Raw genomic sequence first — 21,283 nt, 5'->3', positions numbered from 1 at the left:
ATTGCAATACAGTGACAATATTAAAGTACCAAGAATAAAACAATTAAAACACACAAAGTGCACAACATTACAATTCACTTGAAAACAACAGATTAACCTCTTATTTATCTTTATGCAAAAAATTAGATCCCAGTTCTCCCTCTCCAACATGGAGTCTTCCAAAGCAGCTTACATAAGTGAGGCAGTCAATAAAGCACTACCTTTAAGTATTAGAACCAGAAATTCAGCAAGTGGATCTCCTGATAGAAGCGCTGCATTGTACTGTTTCCCAGCTATCATCTAGAGTTTCTACACCTTCCATCCCAATCCTCTACTCTATCCAGTTGTTTTTTGTTTTGTTTTTAAAAATAAAACTTTTAAGTATACAGTGTCTGCGGAATGGCAGATATGCCAGCTTGATAATTTATAACAGCAGGTTCTCTATCCTCCTAGACGCCCCCATCTTTCTCTTTACTTTTATGTCTTCATTCATCAATATGGCCTTTGATGAAATCTTTAACAAGAGAGTGACCATCAGCTGGCAGTGGGAGGCACAACTAGCCTGAAATTAACCAGTTTTTTTTTTAAAAAAAACAAAGGCACCTACACTGTTGTTGAGCACAATGTGAAATGTGATTTTCTGGGAACTGGCTCAGATTTCAAGGGTGAGTTATTTGATTGAAAATTATCAAGCAGTTTCATTTCAGTTGTATATACAGGAACTTTGTTTTGTCTGGAAGAAATACCGTCACTTCACCAGCAGTACATTATTCTAACAAATGGAATAACATCATCCCTAAGAAAACAAACACACTGAGCTGTTTCCTTAATTGCTAGTTATTTGTCCTGATTATTTTGCATTTCAAAGTGTATAAAATCCACATCCTTTTTATGTGCAGCTAATGTCTGTGGAAGTGAATTACAGTGCTGAGGGTTATTAGGCAAGGTATTTGCTTGTGAAGCTGGGGGGGGGGAATGAAGCACATTTCACCTCCTGGAAGGGGTCTGTGTGATGTCTGTTCAAGCCAGCTGCAGTAACAACCCCCTTTTCTCCTGCTAGAACATCCACCTGGTGGCCAAGTGGCTGAGTTCCTTGGAGAAGAAGCTAGAGCAGCACAGTGAAGGCAGTCACCCTGCATTTCGTGTCTTCATTAGTGCAGAGCCTGCGGCTTCACCTGAAGGCCATATCATACCACAGGGCATCCTTGAGAACTCCATCAAAATCACCAATGAGCCCCCAACAGGAATGCATGCCAACCTCCACAAGGCTCTGGACAACTTCAACCAGGTATTGGCCCACCATCTCAGGGAGAATCTCAGTGTTCTGCCACAACAGCCAGGAAGGAGATCAGCCTAGCAATTAGCCAGTGCACCCAGTGTGACATGCATAGCTGTGCACTGGACTGAGAATGGCTTTACAGAGACTCAGTGAGATAGAAACCAAGTGCCGTGTTTCCACCGCTGTGTTGTACTGCTGTGTGTGTCCTTGAGCGTTGCTAATTGGAGCCGGCGTCTGTGTAAACTGGGGAAATTGCTAGTGTACTTTCGCAGTCTCCTTAAAGCTTTTCCTGTACATACTTAGGCATTTTCTTGCATCCCTTAAAATGGTCACTTTGTGCTCGTCACACCATTACTGTGATGGTTTCCCACTGGCAGGGAGACCAGCAAGAACCCTCTGTGCAAGGCTGCTATGCCTTGATTGGCCATCCTGAGAAGGAGGACATGGGAGGGAGTGGGTCCCCTTGCTCATAGGTGTAAGCCAGCACTACCTAGGATGCATTATCTGGGGCTTCACTCCCTTGGTGGAAAGATGTGTGTTGCTGAACTCTGATGATGGGCCTTGCCATTCCATTGCAGTATTTTCCTGGGTAGGAGCTGGAATCTCTGGGCAGGCGCAGTTGGGTGAGGACCAATGCTGGAACTCTGGCTTATTTTGTTTTCACCTACTTTCATTCATAATCCCAGGCTCAGGAGAGAGGAGGGGGTGGAACTTTCAAGATTTCCTCATTCCCATCCTGCCTTTGCAAATCAGATAGTAATTAATGTTCTCGAAATGGCTGGATTCTTACAAAATGTATCTTATCCTCCAAATCCTGCTGTACGTGGGAGCAGTGGCTTCACACCTCATTTGGCTGCTTTGAGCTGCTGTTAGAACTAATGCAAGGAGCAGAGTCTCACAAAGAGCTTATTATTGTATCAATTTTATATAAAGACTGTGGTTTGGTATTGCATCAGCATCATGTTGCTGTTTTGGGTTTGCAGCTAGAGAGACATGTGCAGTCAAATAAGGACAGGGTGCATTTGTCTTAGAGCTGCCTTTCCCTCCCTTTTGCATCCTGGAGCTTGGAAAATTTGGGGAAAGAAGTCAATTCCTGCTTCTCTCGCTTAGTTACACTTTTAAACCCATGTGTCAAGAGTCCATGGACGCTGGCTGGCCCACCTGCTCTCTATTGTCCTGCAATTTGTCATAATGATCCCAGGTGCACTGGCCATAACTCTAAGCTGCGGGCGTATTCTTTCTCTTTAATTCATGGGGTTAGTTTGAAGATGGCAGTATTGTTGGGCTGAAGGTCAAATACAGAGGAGCCCTTTCTGTTGTTGGATGATTGATTCCATTGAAAGTGTGGTGACCAGATGTAGTAAATAGTAAAAGAATATGCCCTCTGCAGTCATCCAGACTGCAGCACATTATAAGGCGAAGTACAGAAACGGCCAAGATCTGCCACATCAGAAATGCTTATAAAACAGGAAAAGATGGGACAAGTGGGATTATGCTTTCTTATTCTACATAAGTTCTGGAAGCAAGCTTAAATATTTATTTATGTTTGGGATATTTTTAGTTGTGGTTTTCATCAGATGTAAAGCACTTTGAAAAAATTAAAATGTTATTTACTTGGCCTGATAATAATACCGTATTGGCCCGAATATAAGCCGCACCCAAATAGAAGCTGCACCTTTAAAATTCTGTGGGGGGGGGGGGAGGAGAAAAAAAGACAATACCTGAATGTAAGCTGTTCCCTTAAAATTCCACAGGCACTCACACCCATTCCGTTTTACCATATGTCTGTTTCAGCAGCGATATCGTAAAAGCCAGTTTTTGTAAGGTCGCAAATTTAAGCCGCGCTTTAACTTTTCACAGTCAGAATTTGGTAAAAAAGTGAGGCTTATATTCAGGCCAATACTGTATCCCTCTCAAAGTAGAAAAAAATAATTAGATTACAAATAGGCTATATCCTAAAAAAATAGAATCCATAAAATGGATTAATGAAGAGGTATAATTCTGGTAAGTCTAGGAAGTCAACTCTGACCCTCTTATAACCTCTCACACAAATAAATCTAACATATTTTTTTTTGGGGGGGGTACTTGGATAACCCAGGTCCAATGCTCCAGTGTGTATTTGTGTTTGGTAAATCTGCAGTTCATGAGACCCTTGCTGAGGACCTAGCGTGGTGTTTACCAAGAAAACACCTATTTCTCTCCCCCCTCCTTGCCTTGCAGGACACCCTGGAGATGTGTGCCCGTGAGAATGAATTTAAGAGCATCCTTTTTTCCCTCTGCTACTTTCATGCTGTGGTAGCTGAAAGACGCAAGTTTGGGCCGCAGGGCTGGAATCGTTCATACCCTTTTAACACTGGGGACTTGACCATTTCAGTCAACGTACTGTACAATTACTTGGAGGCTAGTTCAAAGGTGAGCAGCGTCATATATTTCATACATTAAATCATGAAACCTGTTCCTGGGTCTTTAATAGATAATCAGTGGTCTTTTTTTGTTTTGGGGACTAATCTACTACTGTAGCTCCAAGCAAAGGGCACATCTTTCATTTTACAATCCCCATTCAAATGAACTTTTGTTTCTGGCCTGTGTGTGTCTCCACCATGGCATTTCTGAGAAAATATTTGGAAGTGTTTGGCTGCCAAGATAAATGTGTTCAGTCTAGGGAACCGGGAAAATCCTTGTTTTAAGTAGCAATCCTCCCACCTTTTCTCCCTTCCCTTCCCCTCACCATACATATACACATATACACACAGTCTGTTCTACAGTCTGGGCTTCTCTGAGTGACTCTCTTGTGTACAGCATGGAGCGGTTTTAACTGCTGTGTTACATCAAATTTGTTAGAAAAAATGTAACTAGTGACATGAAAGCATTTCCTGAGACTTAAGGTTTAAAAGGGTGCATGGTGACTGCGCTCCTAGGAAGCAGCACCTCCTGCAACCTGTAGCCTGTGATTAGTCAAAATGGTTGCATGCTGCCTCTGGGATGGTGCTTTTAATTACCAGGTGCTGGGGAACAACAGCAGTTGCCTTCCTGTGGAAAACAGGACTAGGTTGGCCTTTGGTCTGATCTGGTGCCTATTGTTGTTTAGGTTCCCTATGACGATTTACGATACCTCTTTGGAGAGATCATGTATGGAGGACACATCACAGATGACTGGGACAGACGTCTCTGCAAGACCTACTTGGAAGAGTTCATCAAGCCTGAAATGTTGGAGGGAGAATTCTTGCTGGCCCCAGGATTTCCCCTCCCAGGGAACATGGATTACAACAGCTATCACCAGGTATCCCTGCGGAACACACTTTATTTATTTATTTATTTATATTTATTTTTTCTGGTGGGTGGTTCTTTTTCAGCCAGTTGTTCACAATCTCCCCCAAAGATCCCACTCTAATGATAAATGTGACAGTGCACCTTTCACTCTTTCAGTTCATGCATTAATAGAAAATATTCTTTTGCCGACCACAGCAGACCTGATGGAAAGCTGCACCTGTTTGCTCGAAAGCATTTCTGAGGCTGCAATCCTAACCCTGTACACACTTACTTGGGAATCAGTCCTGCCGAACTTAGTGGAGCTTATTTCAGAGGGAACAAGTAGAGGATAGCACCGTCACACACTTTGACAGTGCTGTTCATTATATTATTAATACTTTTGTTTATATATTGCTTCCTTCAGTATGCTCAGGGACACTTTTTATCTTAAGGTTTTATGAGAAAACCTCTGGATCTTCAACAGCTGTTTAATCTTCTGCCGGGCAGGGAGGGGGAAGTGCTAGCAAAAGGATATGAAGAGCAAGTCTTGTTTTATTTTAGAAGAAAATAAGTGAACTTGTGAGCACTTGTTGACAGTGGTGCTCCCAAGCTTGAGGTAACCCAGGGCAAGATGTGCACTAGGAGTTCCTCTGACTGCTCTGCCACCCTGCTTTCTCTTCTCCATGTGCTGCCCTGGTTGCTCATTTCCCCACCTACTCTTCTGCAACCAACCTGGAATGGAAGAAAGAGATACCTTTTTCTTCCTTTCCCCCCTCAAAATGAATGAAAGAAAAAAGCAACCCATTCCAGCTGTGACACCTAATGCCTAGTCAGTTCTTTTCCACCCGTCACTTAAGAGGGGGTATGAAGAGGTCGGTTTGCTCTCTAGCGCACTCAAATACACCCCTGTGTAAAAAGTTGTTTTTTTAACAAAAGGAAGTAAAAGTCGTTGCAGTGACAGGTGCATTTTAAGGCTCTTGTTTTCTGCCACTGTTCATTATCCATTTCCTAAAGGTAAAGGTAAAGGGACCCCTGACCATTAGGTCCAGTCGTGACCGACTCTGGGGTTGCGGCGCTCATCTCGCTTTATTGGCCGAGGGAGCCGGCGTACAGCTTCCGGGTCATGTGGCCAGCATGACTAAGCCGCTCCTGGTGAATCAGAGCAGCGCACGTAAACGCCGTTTACCTTCCCGCTGGAGCGGTACCTATTTATCTACTTACACTTTGATGTGCTTTCGAACTGCTAGGTTGGCAGGAGCAGGGACTGAACAATGGGAGCTCACCCCGTTGCGGGGATTCGAACCGCCAACCTTTTGATCGGCAAGTCCTAGGCTCTGTGGTTTAACCCACAGCGCCACCCGCATCCCATCCATTTCCTAGCTACAAGCTAAAACTGTTGCACCCAAAGGGCACACCAAACCAAGTTAAGAATTGGCTTCTTATTAGAAATTTGTAGCAAGGTTTGGGTATAACAGCTGCAAAACTTGGTTGGGCTGAGGCTGGTCTGATTTTTAATGCAGCATACCTGCAGCTCTAATGTTGGCTTCCTAATGGCCCACTAGCACTACAAATGAATCAGAGGCATGTGTGCTGTTAGTAGTATTGTGTGAGATGCCTGAAACCCTGCTGATAATCCTGATGTGATTTTGCTGCCCAGTATATAGACAGTACGTTGCCTGCTGAGTCTCCGTACCTTTATGGCCTCCACCCCAATGCAGAAATTGGATTCTTGACCCAAACCTCAGAAAAGCTCTTCCGCACTGTTTTGGAGCTGCAGCCCCGGGACACCAGCCTTGGAGAAGGTTCAGGGGCCACCCGGGAAGAGAAGGTGAGTCAACAGCAGATAGACAGTGCTTGATTTAGTTTCAGCCAGAATCCTGTATGGCAGCTGCCATACAGATTGCAGAACTCTCTTTGGGTGATATGGATTCAAATCCCCACTTGGCCACGAAACTCACAAGATGAGGAGATTTCACCCTTCCCATATCCAAGAATCTCCTGACGAGTCTGCTGATTCTCCAGAGAGGAGGAGCAGTGTTCTGCTTTCTACTTATTCAGCTCCAGCACCAAGTCAGTCAGTCAGTTAGTGTGTCAGAGAGAGAGAGAGAGAGACTGAGTGTTAGAGATCGTGTGTAGAGATAAGGTTGCTGCTAAGAGCAGCTGCAGACACTCAGTGTAGCATTCATTTATGCTTAGACCTATTTAGCTCTGTATATAGTTTTGTATTATAGTTGCAGTTATAGAATAAAATAAGATATTCTACAGAGCTGCTCTCCGAGTTGTTTATACACTGCTAGACTCTGCTGTGCGACGACTGTATTGTGGAAGTGAATCCGGTGCTCACAACTCTAAGCTGTGAGTCCGCAGCACTTTGACCTCTGGAAGTGCTACCCAGCTCGCCTAGCCCAGTCGGGGTTGAAGTGCATGAGTCCAGTTGGTGACACTGGCTCAAGGGCGATGCTGACACTTGGGCCATTCACTTCCTTTCAGCCTGACCTTCAACCTCACAGGGTTTTTGTGTGAAAAAGAGAGTGAATTTATGATATCTGGGTTTGAGGGCTGAAGAAAATATTGGTTTATAGAAAGTGGAATTGTTGGGTGTTGTTTTGGTGTGGATGTTCTTTTCTATATATAGCTGATAGACAAAGAATCAGAAGTTTTTCATTTTTTTTACTAGTTTCATTTCCGCCCTTTTTTTCTTTCATTTTTCCCTTCCTCCCCCCCATTTTGGTTTGAGTTTTTATTTAGATTAGTTTCTCAGATATTTGATATTAACCTTTGTATAATTTCTTTCAAACTTTAATAAAATTTATTGGGGGGGAAACCTACCTTACAGGGTTGTTGTGGGGATTAAATAAGGAGGAGGGGGAGAACCACCTGTGCCACCTTGTGCTCAATGGAGAAAAAGATGGAATTTAAATGCAAATAATAATAATAGATGATGGGTATACAAGAGCTGGAATATCCTAGATTAAGATCAACAAGGGAGATTTGGGGCGTGCAGTTTACTACTCATTTTTTCAAGAAACTCTGATGCCTTCTTTACATATTTTAAATCTGCAGAAGACTTCTCAGTAACAATAAAAACAAAAATACCTATTTCCTCATGTTCTCTTAAGGGAAACATTTACATCATTAAAACTCCAGTACGTGCCTATAAGCTACAGGAAGGTCAATATTAAAAAGTTGGTTTATGAACACTTTTTTTCTGACTGCAATTCATGGACAGTTGAGGATCAGCCCCATTATTTCCTCCTCTTTACACTCAGAGGCTAAGATTAAAATAGTTAATCCCAATCTTGGGTTAATTAATTTTTGCATTTGTTGCTGCCAAGGCTGATCATCTTCTTGGGTTTCAAGTTCCTGTACACGTGGCTTCTTTTTCTAGGACCACGGCCAGAACCAGACACATGGTCTGGGCTTTTTGGTTAACTACTCAAGCGAATGCCTCATTCCAAGTGAAATAAGATCAAGTGTGCTGACATATTAAAAGGAGGAATGTGAATTGGCTGGCAGATTCCCTGCAATCCAGGCTTCATTTTTGTGCCTATGATTTTATGGGCAGGCTGGATGCACACTTAACGTCATGGAGCAGAAAGACCTGAACCCATGGAAACAATTTCACCCTTTGGGAGATGCAGCCCCACCCTCCACAATAAATGCCAGTGGTCTTGTTGCAATTACCTTTTTCTTCCCTTGGAATTTCTCTGTTGTTTCACCAGCAGAAGGGCCTCCAAATTTGAAATTCATTTTAAGTAAAATGTGGCAGCAGTTAGGGGTGTGCTCAGCCTTCCTAAGAAATTTTCCCAGGCTTAGAGAAAGTCTGTTGGCTTCCCTCTAAATGATTTTGCCTTTTATGGCTGAAGGAAGAACCCCAACTATTACTTCATATTTTGCTTAAATGCTGGTGATAATTGTATTCGCCAGCCTACAGCAAAGGGAATCCTTGGAGTGTGCCAACTTACCTGCTGACCAAGATTTTTCTGATGTTAAGTTCTCCTCTTTTACTGCCCAGGAATCTTAACCCTCCTCCTCCAGTTGTGGATGGAAATCTACCAGGGAAAATGTCTGCAGAGCAAGTTACTTTTAATTTTGGTGCAGAAAGGAAACTACTATTCCTTCTTGTATACATGGACACCCTTTGAATCTGGCAGGAGTAAAGCTTCTGATAGAATTGCTGGTTTGTGGCCAATAGATCAGATTGATTGGCAGGTGACAGAGAAGACAAGGGAATACAATACAATTCTTTGAAGAAAGGACCGAAGGTCATTCTATACATATTAAATGATTTAGTGGCTTAAATGTATTAATATCCGCCGTCTCATGAGATGATGTTCCAAACTCTGGTGACCATGCTGCTGAACTGAGCAGCAGGGAGACCTTGGGAGCTGACAGACTTTTCTTGTCTTGTTTACAATGTGCTGAGATAGTTCACCTTAAAATTCCATTTAAAATAATCTCCTGCATTTGTCAATAATACATGAATAAAATTGCTCATAAACGGTGCAATACAGTATGCTCCACTGTTTGATTTTTACTTTTATAGCTTCATCCATCTCACTGAACCAGCCCAACCTCAGAATGAGGCACACGGGAAAATGGGAAGGGGGGGGGGGGGAGAAAGAAAGAAAAGGAGAGGAGAGGAGTGAGCTCCTGCATAATATGTGGCCATTTCTAAATCATCTCTGTAAAAAGAGCCACTTTGAATGCTTGTAGGTATTTAGAATGTAATAGCCCATTTGGATGGGTTGATTTAGAGGAGCCAGGTTCATGTCGGCTCAGCTTTATCTTCAGCAGATGCAGGTTAACTTTCACAAGGCAAAAATGAATAGTTGATTATCTTCCCTGACTTCTGCAAGCAGTGGAGGCTGGTCCAGTAGAGTGAATGGGACACTGCCTCACCAACTTCGGCCTGCCCTGAGCCATCCCCCACTGTCCTGCCTTCTTAATTACAGTGGTACCTCTGGATGTGAAACGGGATTCATTCCAGAACCCCGTTCACATCCTGAGTAGAGCGTAACCTGCAACTGCGTGTTTGCGCATGTGCGGGTCATGATTTGCCACTACTGTGCATGTGTGTGATGTCATTTTGAGCATCTGCGCATGCATGAGCGGCGAAACCCAGAAGTAACATGCTCCGTTACTTCCGGGTCGCCACGGAGCGTAACCTGAAAACGCTAAACCTGAAGCACATTTAACCTGAGGTATGACTGTACATCAGTCCAGAGCAGAGGACTGCCTTTCACCTTCTTCTTCTTTAGTCTCAGTGTTGCCCTTACAGAACTCAGCAAGGAGGAAGGAAGAGACAAAATTAGAATTAGTTGGCTCTGGCTGCCAGTGGCTCTGGGTCAACCGCTGTTGGTCCACCTGCCTTTCACTTTACCTGTCCCAATGGGCCCCAGCCACCACTTTCTGCAATAAAATTTCAGTAACCCTCCTTTTGGTATGCAGGTGAAGGCACTGCTGGATGATATCCTGGAGAAGCTAACTGATGAGTTTAACATTCCTGAGCTGATGGCCAAGGTGGAAGAGAGGACGCCATACATTGTTGTTGCATTCCAGGAATGTGAGCGTATGAACCTCCTTACTAGTGAAATCAGGAGGTCGCTGCGAGAACTTGACCTGGGGCTCAAGGTAGAGGCTTTTCGTTATGTAACATTGAGTGTGAAAATGGGCAAGTGACCCAGTTATATGTTGCAGCCCTCCAGTCTGGGATGACTGTCCTGTGTAACTAAATTTTACATCCTGAAAGGAAACTTTGTATACAAGGATGCATAAACCGCAAAAAGTAGGCATATATGCTGTAACATCAGTGGGTGATATCAGATGCTGGTCATACATAAGTTAGTACTTAAGTCCATTAATTTCAGTAGGTCTGCTCTGAGGTATGACTTCGTTGGGTACCACCCACTATTGTTGAAAAGATACCAAATGATAAAGTACTGCCAGTGAAACTAAATGATGGACAAGCTCAGAATATAAAACGTAGCGTGTAATAGAAACAATATAAACTCCAAGAAGTTAGCAGCTAGCAATTTAGCTGCTGATTTCCAGGGGGTAATATGTGAAATTAATCTCTCTTGTTTTTTGGCCTCAGTGTTGTAATGATAGTTGAATTCCCCTGTGACTCTCTGTAAACTTAAATACATTTTAATGTACTTTATTATTATAAATCATTTTGGGATACCTGTGGATGTGCCAAGCAATATATAAATATTAGGAACTCACACACAGGGCCCTATTGTCTCCCCTCGCTTCCTCCGTAGGCTGATGTGTAGCTTATACTTCAGCCCTGCTGTCTCTTTGGCGCTCTTTTCTTCAGCTCTGTCAACTTGTTTTTTTTTTTTTATAATGATTTTTATTAATTTTCCACACATAAAATAAAGAACAATGTAACACAGTATAACTTCATAATCATCGGTTCATAACCTTTTTTCTTTGACTTCCCCATACCTCCCTATCCCTGCATCCTTGTTTAAAATTCTTTAGCAACCCTTAAGTCCATTGTCTTAGTTCTTTTTCATAAAAATTTCTTAAGTTTTTTTGTTTACTGCTGCAATTCTTTACTTCTTACCCCCTGACATCTTAACATTCCTCAATTTTACAGTTATTTTTAAGATATATCTTGAAATTCTTCCAGTCCTCTTCCACTGTCTCTTTCCCCTGGTCCCGGATTCTGCCCGTCATCTCAGCCAGTCCCATAAAGTCAATCACCTTTGTTTGCCATTCTTCCAGAGTAGGTAGTTCTTGCGTCTTCCAATACTTTGCCAGTAGAATTCTTGCTGCTGTAGTGGCATACATAAAGAATGTCCTATCCTTCCTTAACACCACTTGGCCCACCATACCCAAGAGGAAAGCCTCTGGTTTCTTAGGAAAAGTCCACTTAAGGACCTTCTTAATTTCATTATAGATCATTTCCCAGAAAGCTTTAACCTTTGGGCAGGTCCACCAAAGGTGGTAGAAAGTGCCTTCAGTCTCATTACATTTCCAACACTTATTATTAGGCAAATGATAAATTTTTGCAAGCTTGACTGGGGTCATGTACCACCGGTAGATCATTTTCATAATATTTTCTTTTAAAGCATTACATGCAGTAAATTTAATACCGGTGGTCCATAACTGTTCCCAGTCAGCAAACATAATATCATGACCTATGTCTTGTGCCCATTTAATCATAGCTGATTTCACCGTTTCATCCTGTGTATTCCATTTTAACAGCAAGTTATACATTCTTGATAAATTCTTAGTATTGGGTTCCAACAATTCTGTTTCTAATTTTGACTTCTCTTTCTGAAATCCTATTTTCCTGTCCTGTTTAAACGTCTCATTTATCTGATGGTAATGCAACCAATCTCGAACCTTAGGTTTTAGTTTCTCATAATCAGCTCTGTCAACTTGAATGCTGCTGGCCGCCATCTTCCATGCTGCATCTCACACCCTTTTGATAGCAAGGAGGGTTTCAATAGTAGTTTGCGGGAGAGTAGGGGCCCATGGAGGCCGCTTCACAACTCCACTGTTTGTTCATTCATTTGTTTATCACACCCTTTGACTCTTAGGTAGGTGTGCAAAGTAAGATGGAAATCGGGCACACCTTGGTTTCATCTGTCCCTGTTTTTCAAATCACTCCCCACTTTTGCCTCTTTTAGCTACTTTGTCTCTTGACCACCCTCCTGCCCGGCACTCCTCTTTACCTTATAGCATACATTATCTCCTGAGCACCCTGAAGTGCCTTCAGAGCCCCACTTTGCCACAGTTCCCTGTCTCCAACCCTCTACCACCTGCCCTCCCTTCAGGTTCCTCTTCCATTCTGCCCTCTCCTTCCTTCCTGCCTGCCTTCTTTCTTATGTGCTTCTTGCCCCTTACCTTAAAATTATATGTACATACCAGGATTAGCAAGGGAAGAAATAATGTTAAAACATTTCTAGTAGTTTAACACATATTTTTATTTTCCTTAAAAAGAAAAAAGAGAGAGAGATGAATACATTTCTAGATTTTACTCTTCAAAAATGCTGGTCGTCCTGTCTCCACCAACGTTGTTTGCAGGTTGAACATGACAGTTTTTGATCTCCTGAAAACCATTCTAAACAAGATATCAGGACAGATAAACATGTTGCTTTGACATATTTGCTGCATTTCTGAATGAGACTAATGCCTTTCCCCCTCTCTCATACATTTTTAAAAGGGTGAATTAACCATGACCAGTGATATGGAGAACTTACAGAATGCCATCTTCTTAGACACAGTACCTGAATCATGGACCAAGAGGGCTTATCCTTCCATGGCAGGTCTAGGCAGCTGGTTTGCTGACCTTCTTAACCGCATCAAGGAGCTGGAGACCTGGACTGGGGACTTCCTGCTACCATCTGTGGTGTGGTTGGCAGGATTCTTCAACCCACAGTCTTTCCTGACGGCTATCATGCAGTCCATGGCCAGAAAGAACGAGTGGCCTCTAGACAAAATGACCCTGCAGTGTGATGTGACCAAGAGGAGCCGTGAGGAGTTCAGCAACCCACCACGGGAAGGTGCATATGTTCATGGCTTATTTATGGAAGGTGCGCGCTGGGATATGCAGGTAAATATGAGCATTGGGATTTTGTTGCTACACTAAGGGAATGGACCGTTTAAACAATCATGTATGATATCATGTAAAAATAACTTTAAATTAAAATGTGTGGAATGTTTTTTATTGAAGCCTGAAATCTGAAGTAGGGACCGGTCAATATTTCTAGTGGTGGGAGGAGGAGAAGGAGAAGGAGGAAAGTGATGTGATGGGTGGGTAGTTGTGAATGGACTTTAGTGCCTGCCAGGCTGGGCAGAACTTTGGTGGATTTTGATTTTCATTCTCCTATTTTCATGTTTGCTGAGGGAGAAGAACCTTTTGTCAACCAGCCGGCGTGATGTAGCGGATAGAGGGTTGGACTTGGACCTAGGAGACCTGGATTGAAATCTGGCCATGAAGTTCACTGGGTGACCTTGGGCCAGTCACTGCCTCTCAGCTGAACCTACCTCACAGAGTTGTTGTGGGGATTAAAAGAGGAGGGGGAGAACCACATACATGCCATCTTGAGCTCCTTAGGTAAAAAAGGTGGGGTTATAAATGTAATGAATACAGTGGTACCTCGCGTTAAGAACTTAATTCGTTCTGGAGGTCTGTTCTTAAGCTGAAACTGTTCTTAACCTGAGGTACCACTTTAGCTAATGGAGCCTCCCGCTGCTGCTGTGCTGCCACGCAATTTCTGTTCTCATCCTGAAGCAAAGTTCTTAGCCCGAGGCACTATTTCTGGGTTAGTGGAGTCTGTAACCTGAAGTGTCTGTAACCTGAGGTACCACTGTAAATAAGTATAAATAAACAAATGGCATGGATGTTGAAACCGTTCTCTGATTTTGACAGCTAGCGTAAGATTAGACAGAACTGTGCAAAAGTCAGTGAAAGCTGGGTATTAAGGCTCTAGGGACCTAAATTTGGAGGAGGCAGTTAAAATGGCATGCTGAAAAATGGAGGTGCTTTAAGACACCAACAACCATGCAATTCAAAGGATGGCTTTGGCTCCAATTGATACATTCTCACTATTTTTGTCCCCCCCGCTCACTCCACACCATTTTTGCCTGCCTATTCTAAATTCTTTGAAAACCAGGGACTTTGAAGCAAAATAAGCAAAATTAGTTTGCATAATTTGCTGATACAGAATTTGCATTTCTGTGGTGCATGATTTGTGCTACAACTTGTGCAGAATCGGGATTCCTCTCCCACCCACCTTTTTTGTTTTTTTTTCTGCACAGAGCATACACAGTCTTATTTTTAAAGACCCTGCCAAAAGGAGCAGCTGGTGCTGTCAGCCTTGGAGCTAAAAGGTTTATTGGCTCATGTCCCATAACTTATGCATCCAAATCAATGGCTTTCTTTGATTCCCTAGACTTAGCTGTTTGAAAGCACCAGAGGTCAGAGCCTTATCACTGGTATGTTTACAGACCCTCCTTGAGCCCTTGCAGGGTATGAGCTGAGGCTGAGGGGCCAGGGAACCTGTGGGGCTTTAAAGGAAGCATCAACATATGGGGTGTGTGCGTGTAAACTAGACCTGGAGTGATTTGCACTGGTTGTGGCTGTCATCTACCTCTGTTTTTCTATTGAAAGGTCAAAACATCAGGAGGAACCCACCTGGTAGGTGGATCCTTTGTTAGTGCTTCTTCTGCTCTACTATGAACAGGAGGTAACCATAAACTGATAGACTGATAGAATAGGAGAAGTCAGGCCAAAGACCAGTCTCCCTCAGGATGGCTTCTTCAGACTGTCTTGCTTGTTGTTAGCTGTGTGTGTGGTGTTTATCCTTTTCTTGGTGAGGTGGCCATTTCTGGCAGATTTCTCTGCTTTTTTGTACGCTAAATCTGTTTTTAGTTCATTGCTCATTTTATTTTTTTTAATGCTTTAAGTAGTTGTTCTTAACTGTTTTCATCAATAATGTTGTTGTTTTATTCTCTTTGTAAGCAACTTTGAGCGTTCCCCCCCAATACATACCGTATTTTTCGCCCTATAGGACACACTTTTTCCCCTCCAAAAATGAAGGGGAAATGTGGGTGCGTCCTATGGGGCGAATACAGGCTTTCGCTGAAGCCTGGGGAGCGAGAGGCTCTCGCTCTTCAGGCTTCAGGAAGCTCTGTGCAACCCTCCGGAGCCTGGCGCCAAGCCGCGTCGGCCTCCGGAGGGTCACGCAGAGCTGCCTGCCCTCCCGGGGTCCGCACAGCTCTGCACGACCCTCCAGAGGCCAGCACCAAGCCGTGCCAGCCTCCGGAGGGTCGCGCAGAGCTGCCTGTGCTCCCGGGCTCCGTGCAGCTCTGCGCGACCCTCCGGAGCCCGGCGCCAAGCTGCGCCGGCCTTCGGAGGGTCGCGCAGAACTGCCTGCGCTCCCGGGGTCCACGCAGCTTTGCGCGACCCTCTGGAGCCCGGCGCCAAGCCTCTGGAGGGTCGCGCAGAGCTGCCTGCCCTCCCAGGCTCCGTGCAGCTCTGCGCGACCCTCCGGAGCCCGGCGCCAAGCCGCACCGGCCTCCGGAGGGTTGCGCAGAGCTGCCTGCCATCCCGGGGTCTGCGCAGCTCTGCGCATCGCTCCGGAGCCCGGCGCCAAGCCGCGCCGGCCTCCGAAGGGTCGCGCAGAGTTGCCTGCTCTCCCGGGGTCCGCGCAGCTCTGCGCGACGCTCCAGAGCCCGGCGCCAAGCCGCGCCGGCCTCCGGAGGGTTGCGCAGAGCTGCCTGCCCTCCCAGGGTCTGCGCAGCTCTGTGCGACCCTCCGGAGCCCGGCGCCAAGCTGCGCCGGGCTCCGGAGGGTTGCGCAGAGGTGCTGCATTAGGAAGCCTCAGCGTGCCTGGGCTTCGCACAGCTGTCCGCAATCCTGGGGAGACCGGCGTGGCTCCCTAGGCTTGCGGATGGCAGGCTCTTCTGGGGGTTGGGGTCGGGGGAAGCTCGGGCTTCCCCTGCGCCAGCCCCGTGCCTGGGGGGGAAATAATTTTTTTTCTTTATTCCCCCCCCCCAAAAAAAACCTAGGTGCGTCCTATAGGGCGGTGCGTCCTATGGGGCGAAAAATACGGTACATACATACATACATACATACACACATACAGCCTTTTCCTAAGAAGGCATAGTTATGTTTGCTTAAAGTTGGTATCCGTTGAATACACTGCTGATTCTCAGGCTAAATAAATAAAACAACAGAAGTGAAACCCTAACTTGGAGAGGATATACTGAGGTGTATTTTGTACAAGTTACTCATAGTATATGCACAGCAGCAGCAGCAGCAGCACAGTACTTTTCAGAATTCTTTATTTCTGCATTTTTTAAAAAAAGTAAAAAACACCTCACCTCATCATAGCAAACAGTGAAACTTAACAAACCTGTGTTGCAATGTGTGAAACATTCTAATCAAATGTAATCAAGCAGATCAGAAAATCAAAAATCACTTTCTCATATCTATACAACCCCCTCCCGCCACCCAGCAATCACAGAATGGCTAACTTGGGGTCATCAGCGCAGCAGTTATGGCAGCATGATATGGGGGCTTAACTGGAATTTCAAATAAGAGTTTCAATAGCTATTTCTTAATGCATTTTCTAGAAGTATTCCTTTCTCTGCTGCAAAACACTAAGCAGTAATAATGATATTCTGTCTCTGTGCCTGAACATGTCTTTTTAAATAGAGGTTGGAGGAGGGAGGAGGTTGGGGAAGGCAGGCAGGGACATTTCTGTGTTGAAATGGACCCATTGATTCTGCATTCAAAAGCTCTGTTAGCTATGTGCGTATTCTTGTGGGGACAAATGCAGGTGACAGTGTAAAGAATTATTAACTCTGCTGTGCGCATTCACTCTTTCTGGGCTGCATATTCACTAGAAATTAATCCTTTGGTAAGAACCATGAAGCTCTGAAGTTCAGGGTAATCGCTTTAGGGAGCTATTCCAATTTAGAAAAGAAATTTCCCTGTAAGGTGATGGCTGCAGCTAAAGGCAGCCGTTCTCCATCTGCCCTGTTCAGAGATGAACTATATTTATTTATGTATGCATTCATATTATTATGTGGGTGGCTTACGTTTATGAACCAATCTATATCAGCCTCCCACTTAACAAAAGAAAACCAGACAGGTTTTACAAGGTCCTGAATTCCCTGCTAGTATTCATTTCGCCAAAGGCAGATAAATTATATGTATGGAAAATTTAGCCCCTTACGGAAGAAAAGGTTGCGTTCCAGGAGTAGGGAACTCTGTGGCCCTCCAGATGTTGCTGCACTGCAGCTCCCATCAGCCCCTCCCAGCATGGCCAGGGATGCTGGGAGCGGAGGCCAGCAACATCTGGAGAGTCACAGGTTCCCCATACCTGCCTTATTCCCAGGCTATGCAAGGGGACAGCTGGGAAGGATTCAGTGTGTGTCTTTGACAGCTTCATTTGGGACTCTTCCCCCTTTTCACTTTACGTTCTGCTGGTTTCTCAGAGAGCAAGATTTCTGAGGGAAGCAATTCAGGGTAGTAAGTCCCAGACACCAGGGTGGCCATGTGCACTACTTTACAGAGGACAATTCTGTATTTTAAAGGCTGTCCTGTCCAAGCCCAGTTTAGAGGAGGGAGAGCTGTGCTTTTAAAGTTGCCTATCACCAGCTAGTACAAGCAAGCACAGACCAAGCAAGCACACGGGTCCACTGGTCAAATTCCCCCGCCCCAATAGTGGGCAGGATTCACCTAAAGAATCCCATTAGCACAACAGGGTTTTTGCTCCTCTTCTGTGCCCCCTGCTTTGGTGGGGGCAGTTGGCAGAACCCATAGAACAGTATGCAGAGGGAAGGGAGTAGGAATCGTTCCATCTGGCAAGCTGATATGCATGCACAGGCAGAACGTTTGTAATAGCGAGATGTTGAATGCCACCCAGTGTTTCTATTTAAATTATTATTATAATTTCTAAATTTAAAACTCTACATATAAATTATCATATGCACATCTCTTTTTTGGTGATGCATTTTCTCTCTTTTTTAGCAATGTGTAGATGGCCATCCTACCGGACAGTGAGGGTTGTAGCAATGGCATTTTAATGGGAGAGATCTTCCTGGTGGTTAAGGCTACTTCCAGCTTTGCCAAAGGCATAAATAATACACATGGATGCTACTTGAGTCAAAGGGTTGAAGAGCCTAAACAGTCTTGCTACATACACTAGAAACCTGCCTGCCTAAAGCCTGTGTTCAATGTATGTGTGCAACAAACATGGGTTTGCAAAAGTACGTATTGTGTGCTCTTGTAAGCTAAGATATGCCTGACTCACTGCTGAGTAAACATCCAATCACAGGCATAGGCTTGCTGGCATGTGATGTGTGCTGTGGTTTTAAGAAGCAGACAGGAATGGGAGTAGGCAGGTTGAGTCAAGCTAATCCTCAGAGTTCTTCTAAAGATAACATTTATATGATGCCCCTTCACCACCAGCCCACCAAAGGAAGAGATGTGCTCAACAAGTGAATGCAACACTCTCAGAAGCCACATCCTTAGCATACGGTGGAACTACATATTATACATGTAATCCAGATGGCTGTTTCTTATAGGGAAAATCCCACCTCAGGAGGCAGAAGTGGTGTTTGCAAAGATAAGCACAGAGGGGAGTTGGACATGGTTTTCTGCAATTATGATCCGAACAGTGACAAGTATGGGAAGGATTATGCACATCTCTGCCTCTCCCACTTACTTATTTCCCATTCCTAATCCCACCCCAAAGCTGCTTTTCTCTACCAAGTGTGGCCATGTTAGGACAGGTGTGTGTGTAATGTGCAGTTCTGTTCCTAAACACACACTTGTGCCCGCTTCCAATGTGCATTGTCACTGCAGGGTTCTTTCAAAGTACATTGGACTTACTTTTTTGAGGGCTTCTTTCCACACATATTTTATGATCAGTGCACAGAAAAGGCAAAAACCTAGCTGGTGATGTTTCTAAGGTCATGAACCCCTGTGTTTTCACAAGCCAGCATTTGACTTGGACTAGGGAGGCTCAAGTTCAAATCCTCACCCATTGTTAAAACTCACTGGGTGGCACTGGGGCAGTCACAGTCTCTCAGCCCAACCCACCTTCCAAGGTTGTTGTGAGGATAAAATGGGGGGAAACTCCTCATATACTTCCCTAAGCTTCTAGGAGAAGGAACAGGATATATATGAGATATAATTTATTAAGATGCATTGCATTCCTGTCCTATCATAATTTTATTGTTTTCTATTCTTCTTTGCTGCTTTGCATTGCTGTTTAGATTTTTTCCCCTTATTGCTTTGGTGTAAGTTTTAATGATCAGTTTTATAATCTCTTTTGTTGACCGCTTAGGAAGTCTTTTTTGATGAAAGGCAGCATTGAAATGCTTTAAATAGAATAAGCATAGCTGTGACAGGCTTTTCCCAAGAATTATTTTGGTGCTGATTATCTCAGCAGAGAGAGAGAGAAGGTGTGTGTGCAGGTGTACATCTCCACCAATCTGTAAACCAAATTATATCCCTAAGCAGTGAAAATGGTTGTATCCAAGTCAAAGCTTCTTTTGATCAACAGGGAGATAAGCATGCAAATAAAAACATTAATTAATGCTGTGGAATGCTCTAAGAGAGATTGAAAACTTTGTCAATCTAAAAATAGATGGGGGCATATTTCATGGGAGGAATTCTTCCCTTTGTTTCTTTCATCCAGACAAGTGCCTGCTCAAAAATATTTTTTAAAAAAAACTAAATGTAACTGCAAGTTGAAATGCTGCAACACCAGCTCCCAGAAGTGTTGCTGTTGCAAGGATTATTTAATGTTTACTTGCTCCTTTGGAAATCCTAAGCTCTGCAGGCGCTATCTATTGTCAGAATTACCTTAATATAAAAGTGTACATATTGTTTGTGTTGCAAAAGGATCAGGATTGCTTACCATTTGTATATGCCTGTTGGAATGCTAATGGTCTTCCTCAAGGTGAATAAACTGATCAGAAGATTGCATTTGATTGTAAATTCTCATCACTATGCAGCACTAATGTGAGGATGTAAGGATAATGTGCAAAGTGCTTGTAGCTTTTCTGTGTTCTCTAAGGAAGGAGAGTCCCCTGGGATTGTCCCTCCTGCTACCTAGGAGGCAAGACCGGCTTGTTGACTGACACCTCCTTGAGTGGAGCTTACCTTCTCCTTCCCCACCCTAGAGAGCAGTGGCAGCACAACATATTCAGTCCTGTTTCCTCCTTCCCAACAAGGTGCATGGGAAAAGGATGCCAATGGGCAATCTGCTTGCAGTGGCTTCACGGCCACATTTTTCTGCACAGTGGGGCTGTGTAATAGGATGGCTATTTATTTTATAACCTGACCATTCTTCCCGCCCCCTTGGACCATGGCAGGGCAAGTGGCAAGGAGGATTAATCAGTTAAGCTCCAAGCAGAGGACTTCTAGTCTTCTCTGCAGTAGCCTTTTCTCTGGGAGGTTAGGGAGCAAACCATTGATAATGGGTTATAGTAGATTATAGGAATGGCTGGAGACAGAGAAATGTTGGCCTAGCATTAATGATACAAGAAAGGTGTGGCTGGTCAAATAAGCTCACATTTTCCTTTGCTATCCTTCACAGACAGGGTTGATTGCTGATGCCCGACTAAAGGACCTGACTCCATCAATGCCAATTATTTTCATTAAAGCCATCCCTGTCGACAAGCAAGATGTCCGCAACATGTACCCATGTCCTGTGTACAAAACCCGCCAACGGGGTCCAACCTACGTCTGGACTTTTAACCTGAAGACTAAAGAGAAACCATCCAAGTGGGTTTTAGCAGGGGTGGCACTGCTCCTGCAGATTTAGACTCTTAATTCACATGCTCTTCTCCTAGCAGACAATCATCAGAAAAGTCACCGTTTCGTAGTTGGATGTTTTTTTAATAGCATGAAGGAATACCCAATCCTGGTTCACACATGAGTGCTCATCGTTCAAAGAGTGATATGTTGACATACATATGTATATGTGAGTCATCTCAGGTCACACCTCGAGTTTAATCAATTTTTAAATCTGCCCTTCAAATCAAATTTACTGTGTGATTTATGTACAATAAAAATACAAGAACAAATTGATAGCTGAATTTTTTTTTGGACAGTCAGCAAACAGCAAAAAACCCCACCAATCTGCTTAGCCTTAAAAGTTTTTAAAAGTAATAGGAAACTAAATAAAAAGTCTTTGCCCAGTGCTGAAGGGGAGACAACACAGGCAGCAGGTGAGCATCCATTTGGAGAACCATGCAGACAGAACATCATCAGTGAGAAGGTCTCTCTTAGCT

At 44.0% G+C, this 21,283-nt stretch overlaps 1 protein-coding gene across 2 annotated transcripts in view; it reads left to right on the top strand.

Moving 5' to 3' along the window:
- DNAH9 (dynein axonemal heavy chain 9) overlaps positions 1-21,076 on the top strand; it is a gene marked incomplete at its 5' end in the record, with an annotated part of 193,458 nt that extends 172,382 nt beyond the window's left edge. For both annotated transcript variants that reach the window (XM_079965835.1, XM_079965836.1), the window contains 7 exons: positions 1,040-1,267; positions 3,479-3,670; positions 4,347-4,538; positions 6,165-6,335; positions 9,959-10,141; positions 12,690-13,079; positions 20,587-21,076. In XM_079965835.1, coding sequence (XP_079821961.1) covers positions 1,040-1,267; positions 3,479-3,670; positions 4,347-4,538; positions 6,165-6,335; positions 9,959-10,141; positions 12,690-13,079; positions 20,587-20,814 — 1,584 coding nt within the window. In that variant the 3' untranslated portion in view covers positions 20,815-21,076. The remainder of the gene's footprint in view (positions 1-1,039; positions 1,268-3,478; positions 3,671-4,346; positions 4,539-6,164; positions 6,336-9,958; positions 10,142-12,689; positions 13,080-20,586) is intronic.
- Positions 21,077-21,283: the final 207 nt, after the last annotated feature.

This window comes from Podarcis cretensis (assembly GCF_951804945.1).
Source record: "Podarcis cretensis genome assembly, chromosome: 2".
Lineage (NCBI taxonomy): Eukaryota > Metazoa > Chordata > Lepidosauria > Squamata > Lacertidae > Podarcis > Podarcis cretensis.
This window is presented reverse-complemented; position numbering and strand designations above follow the sequence as displayed.